The 18,794-nt window shown below is 39.2% G+C and overlaps 1 protein-coding gene and 1 long non-coding RNA gene across 2 annotated transcripts in view; one reads left to right on the top strand and one right to left on the bottom strand.

Moving 5' to 3' along the window:
- Positions 1-566: 566 nt before the first annotated feature.
- LOC138757952 (uncharacterized) lies at positions 567-12,131 on the top strand. Its single transcript, XR_011354004.1, has 4 exons — positions 567-836; positions 5,583-5,705; positions 9,360-9,624; positions 11,922-12,131. It is a non-coding gene; the product is annotated as an uncharacterized lncRNA (long non-coding RNA).
- Positions 8,814-18,794, bottom strand: part of tll1 (tolloid-like 1) — a 379,792-nt gene continuing 369,811 nt past the window's right edge. Inside the window, exons 22-23 of the mRNA XM_069926140.1 lie at positions 16,391-16,641; positions 8,814-10,955 (exon numbers count right to left, since the gene is read on the bottom strand). Coding sequence (XP_069782241.1) covers positions 10,821-10,955; positions 16,391-16,641 — 386 coding nt within the window. The 3' untranslated portion in view covers positions 8,814-10,820. The remainder of the gene's footprint in view (positions 10,956-16,390; positions 16,642-18,794) is intronic.

The following is an 18,794-nucleotide window of genomic DNA, read 5'->3' as shown; positions in this document are numbered from 1 at the left end:
ACTGAAGGTTTATCTTCTACATGAAATAAAAAAGGTCAATGCCAGCAAATAGAAGGGAAATATTTTTTTTTTAAATTTCCTTTCACTTTGAGAACGAATCTTCTAGTTATGTTGCCTTCTCAATCAGCAAATTATTGTTCAAACCAATTCTCCTCTTTAAATGCCCAAGGCCCTGGAGTCACTGAATGTTTTATTTTCTTTCAAGTAGGTTTAAGGAACATCCTTGAATATTTTCTTCCATCCATTTGATTTTCGACGTGTGGACATCTTTAGTCTTGTACTCAAATCCTCTTGCAATAATCCTCTTTCATTTCTCATTGACAACTTCCCTTGTACTGAGCTTTAGCTTTCACTGTCCTGTGTACCAAAAAAGCCAGTGCCTCTGAATATTAATATTTCACAATCTCTAAAAATACTCAGCTTTTATTTTTATTTTCACCAAAGTGCATGCGGAGCTACAAAGTAGACAGGTGAGTATTTATATTACACATGTCATAATCTATCATACTTGTCATTCATGTGTTGGACATTGTCAGAGGATTGCTTTACCTCACAGGTCACCAGGCTTTGATGAGTGATTATAAGAAACATCTCTGTATGCGGCCCTGCTATGGACTGGCAGTGGATGCTATGGTCATTTAAGGATTTTATTTTACGCGTGTTCTCTCACACCAGGCTCTACAGCTCCTCCTTCACCGAAGATCTGCACCTGGCCTTCATGTCACAGGATCATTTAGTGTGCAGCTCAAAATGGGAAATCAATGCATCTGCTTGGAGAAGAGGGGTAGATGCCTGCAACATTTAGCCTTCACTGTCCTGTGCACAAAGAAAGCCAGGTGCCTTTGAACCTTAATATTTCAGTCTCCAAAAATCCTCAGCTGAGAGAACCTATGATATTCTCTACAATTATTCTAATATCTGTCAATCAGAATCCAAATTTATTGTCATGAACATGTCATAATATCTGTGGCTTTGCAGTAGCACGATAGTGTAAATGTTGCTCTAAATCAAACTGCAAAAATATATAAATAGTGCAAGAAATTAGGATAAAGTGAGGTTATGTTTTTGGTTCATTGTCCATTCAGAAACCTGATGGCAGAGGGGAAGAAGCTGTCCTTAGGCCACTAGGTGCTCATCTTCAGGCTCATGTACCCATTTCCTGATGGGAGCACTGTGAAGAGGGCATGGCCTGGGTGGTGGGAGTCCTTGGGATAGAGGCTTCTTTCTTAAGACACCGCTTCTTGTAAATGTCCTCGATGGAGTGCCCATGATGGTCCTGACTGGGTTAACTACTCTCTGAAGTTTTTTCCTGACCTGTTCAGTGGCATCTCCATACCACAGTGATGCAACCAGACACAATGCTCTCCATGGTACATATCAGTACTCCACATCCACATGAGGAGTAAGAGGAGAGGGTAAGACCTTGTCTTATCTCTTGGGACAAGCCAGTCTCTAAAGTTGTCAGGCAACTTGCTGTCGCAAAGGATGAAAAAATTATGTGTATCTGGAGGTTACAAAAGAGTGACCAAGAGAAGTATCTTCTGAAAGAGCCACCAGAATGGGTACATTAAACGAATGAAAGCTTACTGCTGATTAACAAGTTGGGTTATTGAGTCAAACTATCATGGGTCTGAGTAAATTTAAATTAAATTTTAAAAAATGTATTTACATCTTAGAAGACAATTCCGACCATTGAACCCCATGCTGCCCAATTACACCCAATTAGCTTAACATTCCAGTACTTTTTGGAAGATGGGAGGAAACTGGAGCTCCCAGGGAGAATGTGCCAACTCCTTTATGGACAGTGTCAGATATGAAACTAGGTTTCTGGGGATGTAACGGCATTGCACTACAATCAATGCTGTGCTGGGAAACCATCAACTAGTATAAATTCAACTGAGATTGTCAATGTGATCTCTCACATTGATAACACATTGGGAGAGAAAACAGAATGGCTGCAAGGAATGGCCCTGAGCCGGCGAATAAGATACAAGGTTATCCTGACATTGATGGAAAGAACATTGATGGTTAAGGTCTTCCCTGAACAAGTCACATATTTCGATCTATATTTGAAAACCTGGGGTTGTGAAGACAATCAGATAAACTGATTGAAAAATTAATCAAAGATCAGGGTCCTCCTTGATAGAAGTGTCACATGGGACAGGTCCCAAATCCACATTGCTCCCATTGGTGCTACTATGCATTGGTGGAGTATTTCCTATTAACTACAACATAGGTCACTAACATTAGCAGAGTCAACGGAGTTTCAATTTTATTGGAGTAATTTTACATCTCAGGGACTCGAGGTCAATTGTGTGCTTTTAAATGGGAAAAAAAAGCCATAAAGTATCACAATGAACTGTGAGTGATTCTCCAAAGTTGTAAGCTGCACTCACAAAGCCAATGTTATGATATTACAGGCAGAAAATGGTCAGCATGGTTACCATAGCAGTTAGCACAACATTGTTAGAGCAGCAACAAGCCGGGCTTGATTCCCACAGTCCGTACGTAAGGAGCTTGTACCTTCTTCCCACATCCATGTGGGTTCATTCTGGGTGCTTCGGTTTCCTTTTACATTCCAAAGATGTACATGGGTTAGAAGGTTAATTGCTCACATGGGTAGGCTTGGGCGATGTGGGCTCGTGTGCTGGAAGGGCCAGTAACCATGCTGTATCTCTAAATTTAAAATAAATTGAATTAAACCACATTCATGTAAATTATCAGTAACTGCATGACAGCACTTGAAACATTTTGTGATGTGCACTGGTTGCAACAATTTTGCTAAAATACTTTGAATTCATGCATTAGGTGTTGTTAAGTATCATGAAAGCAGGTAACTAATGGGCAATTTGTGATTTCTAACGGCTAGTTTCTGAGTATAATTTTGCTTTTAGTTTTCATCTTTCTTTGTGGTTTGAAATGAATGAGCAGGAGGAAGGAAAGCAGCAGCCGAAAGGACAAGAACATTGAAAATCAGAGCCATTTTTCGAGTTAGCTCATGAAAGTTCTGATAGCAGGATATTGAGGCAGAGTCTTTTGCATGGATCCCCTTCAAGTGATTCCCTTTGGTGTTTCCTGTTGTTTGATTTGGGCTGAATGAGGAGGAATATACAATATTTTTAATGTCAGTTATTCTGAGAGAATGAGACATTCATGTATAGGAGTATAGGAGCCCTGTTTTGTGTGGATGAGTATGAAATTGTAATGCTCCTATCGCACACAAGTCAGCACATAATCATCTATATCAATAAACGCAAGAGTGTTGATTTATTTCTGAACAATGTGTCAAAAATCTAAGCAATTAAATGTAAATATACACCAGTGGAAAAGGAAGATAGTAATGAACTCAAATGTATAACCCCCAATAGGCAGACAAATAACAATGAGATCCACTAGAATCCTCAAAATTAATTTAATTTTTAACATTTTTAATTTAGACATACAGCACAGCAACAAGCCATTTCAACCCATGAGTCCGTGCCACCCAATTTACACCCAATTAATCTACAACCCCTGGTACGTTTTGAATGGTGGGAGGAAACCGGAGCTCCCAGGGAAAACCCACGCAATCACAGGGAGAACATACCAACGCCTTACAGACAGTGAGGGAATCAAACCCTGGCCCCGATCACTGGTGCTGCAACAGAGTTATGCTAACCGCTACACCAACCGCACCACCCCAAATTTTTGTGAATGTTGATCATTAATTTCCAAAATAACCTGTCACTACTTCTAACTTTATTGCTAATGTCCACCCCATCCCAATCTGATAATTAATTAGTGTGTGTGCAATGCATCTGTCATGGTCTAACTCAGCCATCCGCAACCTTTTTGTGACTCCTGTTATCAATGTCTTGTCTAATTCATACACATTCATGCAAAATGATCATTTTAGACTGGAGAATTTCTCTGGTTGAAAGCTGACATGGACATTAGTGGTTAAGTGGCCTCTGTCTATGTCTGAACTATTCAATTATTCTAAAACCCAGCCTCATTCTTAAGAAACAGTCAAACAATGAGAAACTGGAGGGACTCAGCAAGTCAGGAAACATCATGGAGAGAAATCACAAAATCTTGGATCAATGCTGGGCACATGTTTTAAGTTTTTAACTTGTCTAAGCAATGAGTTACAAGGCATTATTTTAATTGTGGTGACATGCACATTTTAAACATGTTTCTCCGCACAGAATTCAATGGGGAAACTCCTGATATATACATCTTAATTCAAATCACAAAGTAAAATTTCCAGATGATACAAAAGCTGATATTATTAATTCCTTGGGCATTGTCCACAAGATGCAGGTGGTTTTTGCAATGAAACTTTTGTTTCTTTAGAGCAACCATTCACAATCTTTTCTTTTTGGCTATGGCCCTCTTGGGGCTTGTCTTGGGTAAACTTATACCTCTCATTTTGTTTGTTTTAGATTGGTCACAGTGTTTGAGCTACTGAAAGAAAATAGACACACTCACCGAGAGCAGTTCAGATTATACAAATGCTTATTACAAATTCAAAAGCTGATTTCAAACTACAATATGCAAGCCCTTCCCAACTATACTTATCAACGCCTGGACTGGTCCCAACGACCGAAGCGAGGCAACGACTGCACACTTGTAGTTGGTTGTCAGGGCGCCGGTAGCAGCTTCTCCACCTCCCCCGACCGGGACGTTGGATGGACTCTAGAAGTTCTTCTTCTTGCTGAGAGTTGTTGCCACCTCTCGGAGAGTCTCAAACTTCAGCAGCGGGACCATGGCTTATATTACCCAAAAACTGCTTTCCTAAGCACCTATACCCAGCACAGCAAGAAAGATAAACGAGCAAGCTAGCATGCTAGGCTTCTATCAAATAACATAATTTTCAGCTTATCACTTTGAATACAATGGTTTATTTTGCATCAAGGCTAGGCTTCTGACAGTCTGTGACCAAAAAAAGCAGGAAGATTAAATGTTCTTGGTACACAGATGTCCTTTCGTCAAATAACAGCATCTCTGGCCCCTCGGTGGAATTTAGCTTATGTCTGCTGATTCTAAAACACAAGCAGGTTCTCAGCCTTGCAGAAGCAAAAGGCTGCAAAAGTTTTTTAAAAAAGTTAGAATCTTCCATTACAGACCTCCATTCAAATTTATGGGCCCTCTTCCCAGTGAAGCAGTCAAGTTTAGATGGTTTCTTCTATACTGCTCTCCTATCGACTACATTAAAAAAATTAAAATATTTAATGATTTCAGCCAGTGCCCCCCCCCCCTTTAAATGTTCTGTGACTCCCAAGGAGGCCCCATATGGCCCCCAGGGGTAATAGCTGTTTTAGAGTATCGCTGTGACTAAAGTTCAAATGTTCTCCAATGGTACTATGTAAATGCATATACTTTATTTTCCTTTGTTTAGTGAAATAACATTCAATTCTGCATGGTGCTGACCACTGTACAAATGCAAATGACCTAATTCATTCTGAAGATTCAAAATGTTAATTCTAATTCTCTCCATGAAAATAACATGCACTGCATGTTTTAAGCATTCCCCGATTCTGTTTTCAGATTCCCAATATTTGCACTCTTTTGCTTGCCCATTACACTTCATTTTGTTTCAGTTTCCACTATCACAGAGAAGTTATTGCAAAACTCAGGATGAAGAGGGAAGAGCAGGGAGGCTGATGAGCAGGCTTACTGAAGAAATTGGGAACTGTGTGAATTGTAACACAAGAGCTTGAAAGGTATGATCCACATACCTTTCACTGTACTACTCATTAAGCATGAGAATAATATAGATAATAATCTGGATTTTGGATAGGTGTAATAAAGATAAAGCTGTCACCATTTGCTTTTAATACACTTTTCAGACTATTGGCCAGGCCTCTTGTGAATAAAATAATGATGTCCTTGCAGACTCTTAACTGAACAGTTTCTTGGTAACACTCTGCACTTTTATTTTTATGTTGGACTACCTGTTGCACTTCAGTATGGATTGACTTGCCTGGATAGCATGCAAATCAGTCTTTGACTATCTCGACACACATGACAATAACCAATTCAATGCACCCTGAAATTTAGAGAAACTTCTGGACTGTATACACAATCTCAGGCCCCAGTTTGTGCTGGAACCACTGCTTGTGGTATTTTACAGGTTTCTCTCCAGCATAAGTTTCATAAGTCATTGAAATGACATCAGCTTTTTTTTTACAACTGCTTCTTCCTTTAAAGAAATATGGAAAATATTGCCCTTCCTTGCATATGACATTAATGGACATAATGGGTGCAGAGTGGACACCAAGTAGATCTACTGCCTCACAGTGATAGAGACTACAATTCAATCATCTCCTCAGCTGCCATCTCTTGTGTCTGCGTGGAGGTCCTCCGGGTGCTCCGGTTTCCCTCCAAAGGCATTCTGGTTAGCAAATCAATAAGCCTCTATAAATTTCCCCAGTATGTTTGTGTGTGTGTGTCTGTATGAGTGGTAGAATCTGGGGCAGTGGATGAGAATGTGGAAAGTATGAAGTGTCAGATAAATGTAGGATTAGAGCAAAGGGATGGTTGATGCATCACGAGAACCTTTTGGGCCCAATTGTACTTTCTCTGTGTCTTTCATTGTTTAACAACCGAAATGCTGGAGGAACTCAGCCGGTCTCCATAGCAGGTGAAGACATATAACCGATGTTTTGGGTCTGAGCCCTTCAAATGCTGGAGGAACTGAAGGGCTCAGGCCAGAAACATCGGTTATATATCTTTATCTCCTATGGACACTGCGAGAGTGGCTGAGCTCCTCCAGCATTTCTGTGCTTTCACTACAATCACAGTGTCTGCAGACTTTTGTGTTTCACTGCAGAAATATTCTTTAGCAACTTCTCTAACCAACCATACAAACTTCATAGATGTATTCCCCCATTTTTCTTCTGTTCAAAAAAAATATATTTTCAAGTTTTTTTTAATATTTCACCATCTAACTTAATCTCACACAAGGTATGTTCTTGACTTTATTTTGTGCTCTCTCACAAAGTGTGTCCTTTGCTTCCTGGATGACTGACATGTAACTATTGCCTTACTCACCATTAACATCCAGCCAGAGTCAAAAGGACAGCATTGCACAAATAACATTGGAACCAAGGCTGAGAGCAGCACCAGCCTTCTTTAAAAATGAGGTACACCCTAGCAAACCTGAAATATGTGCTTTACCGCAAGACCAGCAAAGAATAATCCAATAATCTTTATGTTAATTCATCTACTCTCATTCATTAGAAATGTAATGGAAGGTATCAATGATAAGTGCCTCAATTGCCAGTAATCAGCTCACCTACAGCCAGTTCAGGTTCCATCGGGACCATTGAGCTCCAGACCTCATTCTATGTAGATAGAATACAATTTGGAAATTTGTGAAGTCATCCACTTTAGTAGAGAATATATTCAAAGATTCTTTAAATGGCAAGATATTGGAAGGGTGGACCAGGGTTTCCTTGTGCACAAATGTCTGAAAGTTAACACCTGCTAAGTTATTCAGAAAGCAAACAATATTTTGGCAAGAGGATTTGATCATTAAAGTGAAGAAATTTCTCCGAAATGATTTGGTGCCTGGGTTAAATTGCACCTGGCATCATGTATTTAGATCTACTTACAGAAGGAAGGGTAGAACAAACATTTACAAGCTCTCACCTCCTCCACACCTTAATGAGGGGCTCAAGCCCAAAGCTTTGGTGATATTTCTTTACCTTTGCTACATAAAGGCACTGTTTGACCTGTTGAGTTTCTCCAGCATTTGTGTTTTTTTTTCAACATTTACAAGCTGATTTTTGAGAATGGGGCATTTGTCATTTCTCGAAGCATAGACTTTCTTGAATTTTGAAATACACGAGGTGATTCAATCAAAACATTTTTAAAAATTTCTGGGGATTAAAATTAGCATTTCATACAAAAGAAAACAATTGTCTAGGAGGAATTTCAGGTCATGTCCCTGTGTGAGTGATGAGGGAAGATAGATGGGATGGTGAGGAGAGAAGAAGGGGTGAGACAAGGGCCAGTGGATCAAAGCGAGGTAAGGGATGATGGGCAGGGGGAGCTAGGTGAGGGATAGAGAAAGAGAGAGGAGTTGGGCGACAGAAGCAGGTAGATGGCAGCAGTCAAGGAAAAAACAAGGGGCAAAAGACAGTGTTTTTGCTCCAGATTCCAGCAACTAGACTATAGGAGTAAACATGCGCTTCTGCAGCTGTACAGGGTCCTGGTGAGACCACACCAGTTCTGGTCTCCTAATTTGAGGAAGGACATTCTCACTATTGAGGGAGTGTAGCATAGATTAACAAGGTTAGTTCCCGGGATGGTGGGATTGATGTATGCTAAAAGGTGGATAAACTGAAGTTGCATATGTTGGAATTTAGAAGCTTGAGGGAGATATGATTGAGTTATATAAAATAATTAAGAGATTGGACATAATAGAGACAGTTAACATGTTCCCGATGTTGGGGGAGACTAGGAATAGAGGGCATAGTTTAACAATACAGGGAAGACCCGTTAGGACAGCGATGAGATTTTTTTTTACCCAGAGAGTTGTTGGTCTGTGGAATGCCTTACCGCAGAGGGTGGTCCAGGCGGGTTCTCTTGATAAGTTCAAGAGTGAGTTAGATAAGGTTCTTGTGGACAGGGGAATTAAGGGTTATGGGGAGAAGACAGGGACAGGGTACTGATAGTGGAAGACCAGCCATGATCTAAATGAATGGCAGTGCTGGCACAATATTATCTATTGTGTCTCCAAGATTTCATACAAGATACTGTTAGGCAGTATAGATTATGTACAGACATTCATTTAATGTTTGTAAAAACATATTTATTAGTGCTAATGATGTTTTCATGGACGTAGGATATAATACAGATACAAATAGGATCATTAATGCTAACTTAGGTAGTAATCTACTGTGGAAAGACATTGCAAAGTAACATCCATTGCAATGAGCTTTGATTTTTACTCCAGAAACTTGACCTGAAAGGACAAAGACATTGATCTGGTTATAAACAATAGCAAAAAAGTAAACAAAGAAACACTTCAGCAAACAGATTCAAGTTGAACTTGGCCTGTACTGGTAATGATTTCACTGGCTGGCCTTTTATTGGCTTTGGAAATGAACACATAATAGTACATTTATGTTGTAATTAAACATCGAATGTTTTGGTTTTCTTGTGTAAAGTGAAAAGAATGGTGAGAGATTTAACTGCCGGTCTGGAAAAGTGTTATTCAGCATTTTTATATCTTAGCTCTGTTAAAACATTTCACTTTTATATTATATATAGACATTGACTTTGTGGATTTTTTTACATGGCAAAAATAACAAAAAATCTGTTCAAGTTGTGGAATAATTTTAAATCAAGTATTCATTGTTTTGTTACAGAAAGACTTGTCATGTGCAAGATTTACAAGGAATCATTCTAATCTAAGGCATACAGCGTCCACAGGATTAGAGGCTTTGCAGCAGGACGATTTTATTTCATGTTCAAGATGAGATTTGTTTTTGCCCTACCACTTACACCTGCAACTTCTTGCCAATATCTAAAGATGGTTCCGAACACAGAGTAGCACCATTGGAAACCTGCTTAACATGGCATTTTCTCGAGTCTTTCATCATTTCAGGGATATAATTCTTCTCTTCAACTTTGGTACATCTGCCATTTCAGAAGATCTGAGTATTATAATAAGTTGATTTTTCATTATGGGAATATAGGTTACAGACTTCATCTAAGCAATTTGTCTCTCTGCCTGAAAATCATAGCACTAAAAATGATCACCAGTTTAATTATATTTTTTTTTTCAACACACAGAATGGCTATAAGGGTAGTTATGGAATTGCAGTTAGCTATTTGACTTTTTAATATTCCATGGCCATTTGCTCACACTACCTGCTGAAACACTATTTTTAACTGGTTATCTATTAATTTACTTTTCGTTCACATAAAGTCGAAAGCTTAACACTTCAGATGATTTACATAATAGAATTTCCAGACATACAATAGCTAGAGCCTGAAAGAAGGCCCTTGGTATCATTCTAAGTGCAAACTACCAAAACACACACACACTCCTGCACACGCAAACACGTGCACACACACACACACACACACATATATATTTATATATATATATATATATATATATATATATATATACACATATACATATATATATATATATACTATCCTGGTACATTCCGATACCAAAATATAGAAAATGTTATCAGGATTTTCAATGTTCTTAAACCTGTTTTTGGTACGGAAGGAATTCACAGTTTGCTACAGTGCTCATCTGTTCTGTATGATGTCCTGTGTCTGAGACAAAATCACAGATAATAATCACCAGTAAAGACATCCAGTTTTTTTTTAAAAAAGAGACTTAAAAAACCTCATAAGTTATGTAGTAAATGGTTTTGTTTTATATCAGTAATGTTGACAATTGAGCGGTACGTAGAATACTTTTGTCCTCCTTTTATTATTTTTGCCTGATTGAAGAAATCGATGAGTGGCAGGTTGTAGTTTCATTCCTATGGATAGTGCAGTTGGCTGCGAGTGTATATAGCAGTATTTTCACTCTGTAGCCAGTGGTGGACAGAAGCTTATGCAGCAAGCAAACCTTTATAATTACTCCACAGTGGGGTCCTCTTCTTGCAGTTACATACTCAGACTAACTGGTTGTCTGCACTTTTCACTGAAGCTTCCACTGAAATTCATCACCTTTATGTTGATCTTTCAGCAATTCACCTTCTTCAGTTCCTCCCCATTCTGTCATTATAAAATCATCCAGGTTATTTTTGCTTTTGCTTTTTAACAAAAAAAAGATAAAGGAAACTGTGTGATGGTGCAGGCTACTTTTTGATGTGGAGGGAATCCTGGAACTTTGTACTCGTGTATCGTATATGGAATCCTTTCTTGTTAATTGTGTCATCAGTATGGAAATGGAGTAGAATGGCATTTCCTGTTGAAAACATTTCTTCAGGTGGCTGTAAACAAAAATGGAAAACAAACATTGAATTTTTCAGGAACAAAAGCTGGACCCATACAATAAATAGTAAAGTCTTTTTATATGGAGTAAAACTCTCGAGGCAATTCACGAGCACAAGTCAACCAAAAAAAGATTAATAGCAAGAAAAGTAATAGAAGTCAAATAATAGGTTTCGATGAGTATGATCTGGGAGGTGGAAATGCTAATAAGTTTAGGGAAGTATGTCTAAAACCTACAGTCTGAGCAAGGTGATGGGGAGAAGGGAGGGAAGATGTGTAAAAAGCCCAGATGCAAGAGCAGTATTAGGCCATTTGACCCATCAAATCTGTTCTGCCATTCAAATCATGGATGATTTTGACACCCTTACTAATTATGAACCTATGAAATCCACTTTAAATCTACGCAATGACTTGGCTTCCACAGCCGGCTTCAGCAACAAATTCCAGATTCACCATTATCTGGCTGAAGAGATTTCTCCTCATTTTGTAAATATTGAAGATTTTGTAAAAGACTGGAGATTATTAACAAATATATGGTGGATGAGGCCATGAGGAGATGCAATAAAACAACAGAGATTAAAATGGATAATCTTTGCAGAGGTGAGCATAAGGAATAAGACATACATTAAATTTAGGCTCAAGATGCACAGGATGCGAACAAGCCAAGTTAACCAGACATTTTGGGAGAAAGATGATGGAATCACATCGTAATCCAAGGAAATGCTTTCAACTTCTTGCATATAATGCTGACTTCACTTCAGAAACATTCCTTAATAACTGTTTAATGATTTGAAAAATTCAGAGGTCACACAATGTGTTTCATGGAAACATCTCCCTTCTTTTAAAATTGGGGGAAATTGTGCTCCAATAACAAATGAAAAATATAGCCAATGGAAGGGGTTAGAGAACTATTGGTGAGATAATTCTTCTTCATCTTCCTCTTCTCCTTTTTCTTCTCCAACCAGATCGAAGATGACTTGATCCAGACCGGCATCGAGGGTTTGAGGTTAACCAAAGCCTTCCAATCAAGAAAACATTCTTCCACTTCTACCCTCTGTTTCCTTCCACTTAGCCATTTGGCCAATTCACATTGGATCCCATATGGTTTAACCTTCCAGACTAACCAGCCATTTAGAGCCTTGAAACATGCCATTGCTGGTCAAAATACACAACATCCTTGGGCCTACTCTCATTAATCCTCTTTGTCGTTTCTTCAAAATTTCCATCAGATTGGTGAGATGCAATCTGCCATGGACTATCCCATGCTGAGGATATCCAATCAGCCCCTGATAATCCAAATGCTAGTAGATCCTGCCCTTCAGCATCTCCTCCAACAATTTTCCAGCCACCGGCATTGAGCTCACTGGTCTATAGTTGCCTGGTTTATCCTTGCTGCCATTTTAAATAACAGCACCACATTTGCCAGCTTCCAGTCTTCCAGCAATTCACCCAAAGCCAAAGATGATATAAATATCTCAGCAACACTCTCCACAGTTTCTTCCCTAGATGCCCACAAGGCAGAGGATACACTAGCTTCTTAGACAAGGTGTTTCATGTGCTCATCTAAATAACCAGTGTGATGTTGTGAAAGTCTCAGCTTCCAACAGCACCTCAGGCAATGCATCCTTGATTTAAGACCAACCTGCCAAAAAACAAATCCAACATATTCAAACTCAATCATGTGCTTACAGTGGTGTTGTAACATCTCTGTGGACAGTAATCTAGCTGTGGGTATTATATATTATTATAGCATAACCTCTTTGCTCTTTTTTGATCTGGCTAATGAACACACCTATCCTGTATACCATCTTAACCACCATATTAGAGATTTTTGGAGATCAACACTATGGTCCCTCGGTACTTCCAAGGGTATAACTATTCATGGTAAATATCCAAGACTTAATAGCTACCCCCAAAATGAGTCAATTTACATCTTGCAGCCACACATCAAACTTCTGCCATTTCTGCACTCATCTTATCAACTGACCACTATTTACCTGCAGCCAAAAACAACCCTTCTGATCAACAGCGGCACCATTGAATTTGTAGCATTTCAGCTTTGACAATGGCACCAAGGACATCAAGAAAGATAACGAGAAAGTTATCAAGATCATATTGACTGGGAATGCCATTTGCATCTTTATTTTAGTCATTTCAATTCTGCAGCAGGGTCAGATGCCATGCGTTGGCATTTACATTTGAGAGCACTCAAGGTACCCTAGAGTTAAATTAATTACAAACAAATATAAGCTACAATGATTAGATTTTGCTCCCTTTAATTTGGGAAATGTCTTGAAGAAATGTAAGGGAATATATGCATTGAGCCTGTGAAAGGAAGATTAAGGTTCTGTGATCAAACACGCAGTCTAAAAGAGAGGTTTCAAGGAGATCAGAAAATGTGTTGAAGGAAGTTTAAATCCTCTGCGATGAAAACTGCAAAATGTAGGGCCTACACAGGTGGTAGAATAAAGAATAGATGCACTAAGGACAGATTGTGTCAGAAGACTGACAAAAGTGGTGAAGGGAATGCATAATTGTAGGTTGTTAGAGATAGATCTGAGGACCTGGAGTGGTTTAAATTATGTGGAAAATTTGAAGGTTGATGAGATTAATGAAATCATCATTTGAAACTTCCATTATACAGTATTTTGTTAATCAATTTTGAAAAGTCTGTGCTTTATGATTCAACTGCATCACACTGCTTTCCCTGCAGGTTTTCAAGGTAGCTGTAAAATATGTGTTCTCAAAATGCAGTTTGATATTATAAGAGGAATAATCCACTGTGACAGTTTGAGAATTTGATTTCTGTTAAAAAAAACAATGAAGGTGGGAATTTGACATAAGTAAATGTCTTTTACAAAAGAAAGCAACCCACCCCCACCCCCGACTTGGTCTGCCTTTTGGAGATTTCAATTCCCCAATAGCAGAGCAATCCAAAGCTCCCTGCAGTCTTGCCAGAATCAATCATTAATGATTGTGAGATAAAAGGTATTGATCATCTGGAAAGTCAGGCAGAGCAACAGGCAATGTAATCTAGCTCTGACAGGTGTGAAGAGACGAAGTTGGAAATGGTAGTAAAGGTTAGGACCCCAGGGAGTGTTGACTAAAGTCAGCTTGGGGTATGTACATACATCCTTGAAAACAGTAGTACAAGTCGATAGGACAATGAAGAAGGCCTATGGGATTCTTGCTTTTATCAGAATATAACTTTATAAAACATGGAGTTTTATAACTTTATAAAAATATGCAGTTCTAGTCCCCATTTGTTATACAAAGGGTCAGCTGACTTCTCCGGTAGAAACCGGTCGGAAGTCGCCTTACCTGCCAATCAAGCATAAGGTCCACCCTCAAGTAAGGCTACCATACTATTGGTTCTCACAGGCCATTTGGGTGCACCTGGGCCAGCCCTTCTATCTGGCAACAGTACAAAGCCCACCATGTTGGGCTGCACATTCTCTTGTTCCCTCCAGATGATCTCTGAGCTCCACTCCAGGTTGCGGGCTGCAGGCGATGCCAGAAGAATAACTGTGATGGATCCAATCCAGGTTGTGTCACATCAGTTGTGAGGTGTATGCTGCTACAAGGTGGGCCTATTGTGGCATATACCAGGGAGAGACCATTGCATTAGACAAGTATTCCTTTGTCAATTAGTTTATCATGCTTGTGTATTGTAGAGTGGTGGCAGGTATTGTGTAGCCTAAGCATGACTATAGGGAGTTACAAGTATCTTTGGCTAACTAATGTCTGATGTGTACAATTTGCGGGCTACTGTTGTACATGTCCTTGTTGCAAATTACCCCACGTGTAAATAAATATCTCTGTTCTCTACTAACATGTGTCCAAGACTCACTATTCTTTGAAAGCATCCAACCTACTCCCACCATTGGACGATTCCATATTAATTGGCTGGAAAGAGTGGAGAGGACATTCACCAGGATGCTACTTGGACTCCCATTAAAAGAGAAGATTGGTTCATCTAGGTTTGTTTTCCCTGGAACAGATATGGTTGAGTGGTGATCTAAAAATATATATAAAATTGTAAGGAGAATGGACAGCATAGATTTTTTTTCCCCCCATGTTGGGGGTGTTAAAATAAGTGAGTGTAGGTATAAAGTGAGAGATAGGCAGTATGGAGGGAAGCTGACGCCAGCACATTTAGGGTAGCAGTTAACACAATGTTATTACATACAGCGCCAGTAACCTAGGTTTGAATCTGGTACTGTCTGTAAGGAATTTGTGACCTGTGTGGGTTTTCCCTAGGTGCTTCAGTTCCTTCCTAACCTCCAATACGTATGGGAGGCTAATTGGGTGGCACAGGTTTCAATAGCATGTTGTAAATATTGTTTTTAAATTGTTTCACACACAATATGGTGTAATCTGGAATGCTCAGCCTAAAAAAGTTGCTGGGGCTACTTTCATAATATTTAAGGACCATTCCTCCAACAACTGAATCACCAAGGCACTGAAGGCTATAGGGCAAATGGAGGTAAATTGCATTAATACATAGAATAACCAATGGGTTAAACAAGGTGGACCAAAGGGCCTGCTTCTGTGCTGTACAACTCTGATTCTCTCTGTAACCCAATGTAATAATTCTGGAACTCCCTATCTAACAGCACTGTGGGAGGATGCTCACCACAGAAATGATTATGATTGGTTTGTTTTTGAATTTTTCTATCATTTTCTACAACTTAATTTCAGTAGTTGTAGTTTTGATTTGATTTTTGTTTCTGTAAACTGCATCATATGTAAACACTCCATAGAAAGGTGCCGATTGGATAAACTCAGAGGGTGGTTGTGTGTGTCCTTGCCATCATTCCACAAAACTTTATCAACCGTGTGTGTGTGTGTGTGTGTGTGTGTGTGTGTGTGTGTGTGTGTGTGTGTGTGTGTGTGTGTGTGTGTGTGTGTGTGTGTGTGTGTGTGTGTGTGTGTGTGTAAACTGCATCATATGTAAATTTTCATTGTAATGTCAATGGCAAATAATTTAAGCAATTAATATGTATTTACAGAATTTAACATGTATTTGGTTTGTATCTCAGATTTCCAGCATTTATTTTGTCTTCTCTATTTTCATTAATCTTCTTTGAATTATGTTTCCTCAGGACAGGTCAGCTTTGATTAAAATGCCTTTCTCCTCTCAGCTGGCAATTTTCTGTCATTCAGATCATGTCACAGACATTGTTCTCCCCCTTTCTCTACAATTTGTTTGATTTCTCAGGCTTGATGTAAAATCATCAATCAAAAATAGTTTCAAATCACACATGTTGCTTGGCCTGCTGATTATTTCCATCATCTTCTATCTTTATTGGAGATTTCCATTACCTGCGAGCTTCTCACCCAAGAAAAGTTCATCAATAATTCACCATTTTATTGAAAAATTAAAGCTAATAAATAGTCAATATCTATCCATAGTAGTCAGCTTGTTTCTTACCCCTGATCCACAGAATTGTCCAAGCCTTGAAGCTGTGGTGTCAAATCCATCGAATAGTTCAATGAAGTCATAGCCACAGTCAGCTTCCACTTCCACTTCAAATGTCTGGAAGGATAACTCCACTCCAAAACCTTTCTCTGCTATAATCTGCCACTCGCAGTCGACTTGGCCTGGATAGTTATTGTCTCCAAACTGTGCATGGGAGTACAGGTCCTTGGATTTAATTTCAGCCCGCAATCTCCCGCCACACTCTGAAACAAAGAATTGATACAAGGGTAACCAGCTTATCTTGCTGCATCTCTGTTTACAAGACCAGAACTAAAAGACAAAGAAATCCACTTTAGTTCAACTATTTAGAAAGAATGTAATGCCCCGTCATAATATGATCTTAAAAGCCTAATGATCCTGTTATTAAAATTTCTAAAATCCATTCTCCATTTACCACATTTAAATTTAGATTCAGACATACAGGCCCTTTCAGCTCTCGAGAGCCTACCACCAAATTACACCCAATTGACCTCCAATTGAAGGGTGGGAGGAAATGGGAGCAGCTGGAGGAAACCCACACAGACACGGGGAAAACGTGCAAACTCCTTAGACAGCACTGGATTCTAACCATGCCATCATGTCTTAAATCCGCCTGTTTAAAGTAATATTCTAATTTTAACCTTTCCACATAAACTAAAATCCAACTGAAAATGGGCACAAACGTGATTTTAAAAATGAATTTGATCCTTTTGGAAAAGATCAAAACTTAATAACAATTTACATTTGAATAGAACATTCAAAACAGGAATGCAAATCAGGCCATCATTTCACATCTTTAAAATATATAAATACAGCACGGTAACATATCCTACCCACCTATGAGCCTATGACCCCCTTTTATACCCATGTGGCCAATTAATCCACTAAACCAAACGTCTTTGGAATGAAGGAGACCCTCTCAGTCACAGGGAAAATGTACAGACTCCTTACAGACAATGGTGGTTTCAAACCTAGGTCGCTGGTGTCATAATGCATTGCTCTAACTGTTACGCTAAGTGTGCCACGATTGAGTCGTGCCATCCAAGCTTGTGAATGATAATAATGTGTTTATTGGCATGTCATGTACATTGTACATATGCCCCAAAATTCTTAATTGCTGCAGTTAAACATGTACTTTGTCAAAAAAAATACACATATTCAATTAAAAATTGAATAATAGTATACGAATTAAAATGAGTCAATAAATACAAAAAATGAATAAATAATAAATATTCAGTTATCCTACTGCAATAATGTCTTTTGTCATGTCAAAGAAGTCTATGATTGGTGAAACAAGGGGAAATTCCAGAGCCTGATTGTTGTTGGAAAGATAAAACTGTTCTTGAACCTTGACGTGCTAGTCTTCAGGCCTCTGTGCCTTCTGCCAAAAGTAGCAGTAAAAAGGGGTTGTGACCAGGGTGATGTGGGACCTTTATGATGTTGATCACCTTCTTGAATCAGCACCCCACGTAGATCCATTCAATGGATGGAAGGTCGGAGTCCGTGATGGACCTGGCGATTGTTATTTTCTGGAGATGTCTGCATTCCTGGACAATCCAATTCCCAAACAAGGCAGTTAGTACACTTTCCCAAGTCTACCTGTTGAAATCTGTTAGAATATTCACAACACACCCATCTCCTTGGACTGCTGAGAAAGTAGAGGGATCAGTGTGCCTTCTTCATGGTGGCCTCGATATGCTGGCTCCAGAAGAGGTCTTCTGAAAAATGGATTCCCAGGAATTTAATGGTTTTAACCCTCTCAAATTATGTTCCATCAACACAGACAGATATATGGTGACTCCCCTTTAGAAAATCAACAGTAAGCTTCTTGGTCTTGGTGACATTGAGAACGTTTGTTGTTCTGGCATCACACAACCAGGTTCTCAATCTTCATCCTGTATTTTGACTCATTGTTTCCAGTTACTTGACCAACAACGATGTTGTCCTCAGAAAACTTGTAGATTGAGTTGGAACTGGACTTGGCTATATAGTCATGAGTGTGCAAGGAGTAGAGTAGGGGATGTAATGTGTGTCGAAAGAACCAAAGACTTGTTGATCCAAACCAAGACTTTTGTTAACTGAAAGACTGGAGCATATCACAAGTAGGTCGACCAGTCCAGAATGACCTGGTCTGGGAAGGAGCAATCCTTTAAGACCTGCCAGTAGGTGTAGCTACACTCTCAGCCAATCACAGTCATCCTACACTACCATCTGTACATATGTGCATATACACATTGGTGATAGAATCTGTACTATCACAGGGGACCAAGCTATTGGCCTTTGGATGCCCTATGTTAATGGTCAGTGTGGATCAGACGATGTCGCCGATCCACACTGATTGGGGTCTGCTGATGAAGAAATCAAAGATCCAGTTGCA

The sequence above is a fragment of the Narcine bancroftii genome, chromosome 3, assembly GCF_036971445.1.
Source record: "Narcine bancroftii isolate sNarBan1 chromosome 3, sNarBan1.hap1, whole genome shotgun sequence".
Lineage (NCBI taxonomy): Eukaryota > Metazoa > Chordata > Chondrichthyes > Torpediniformes > Narcinidae > Narcine > Narcine bancroftii.
Note: the sequence above shows the minus strand (reverse complement) of the source record. Positions and strands in the feature narration are given on the sequence as shown.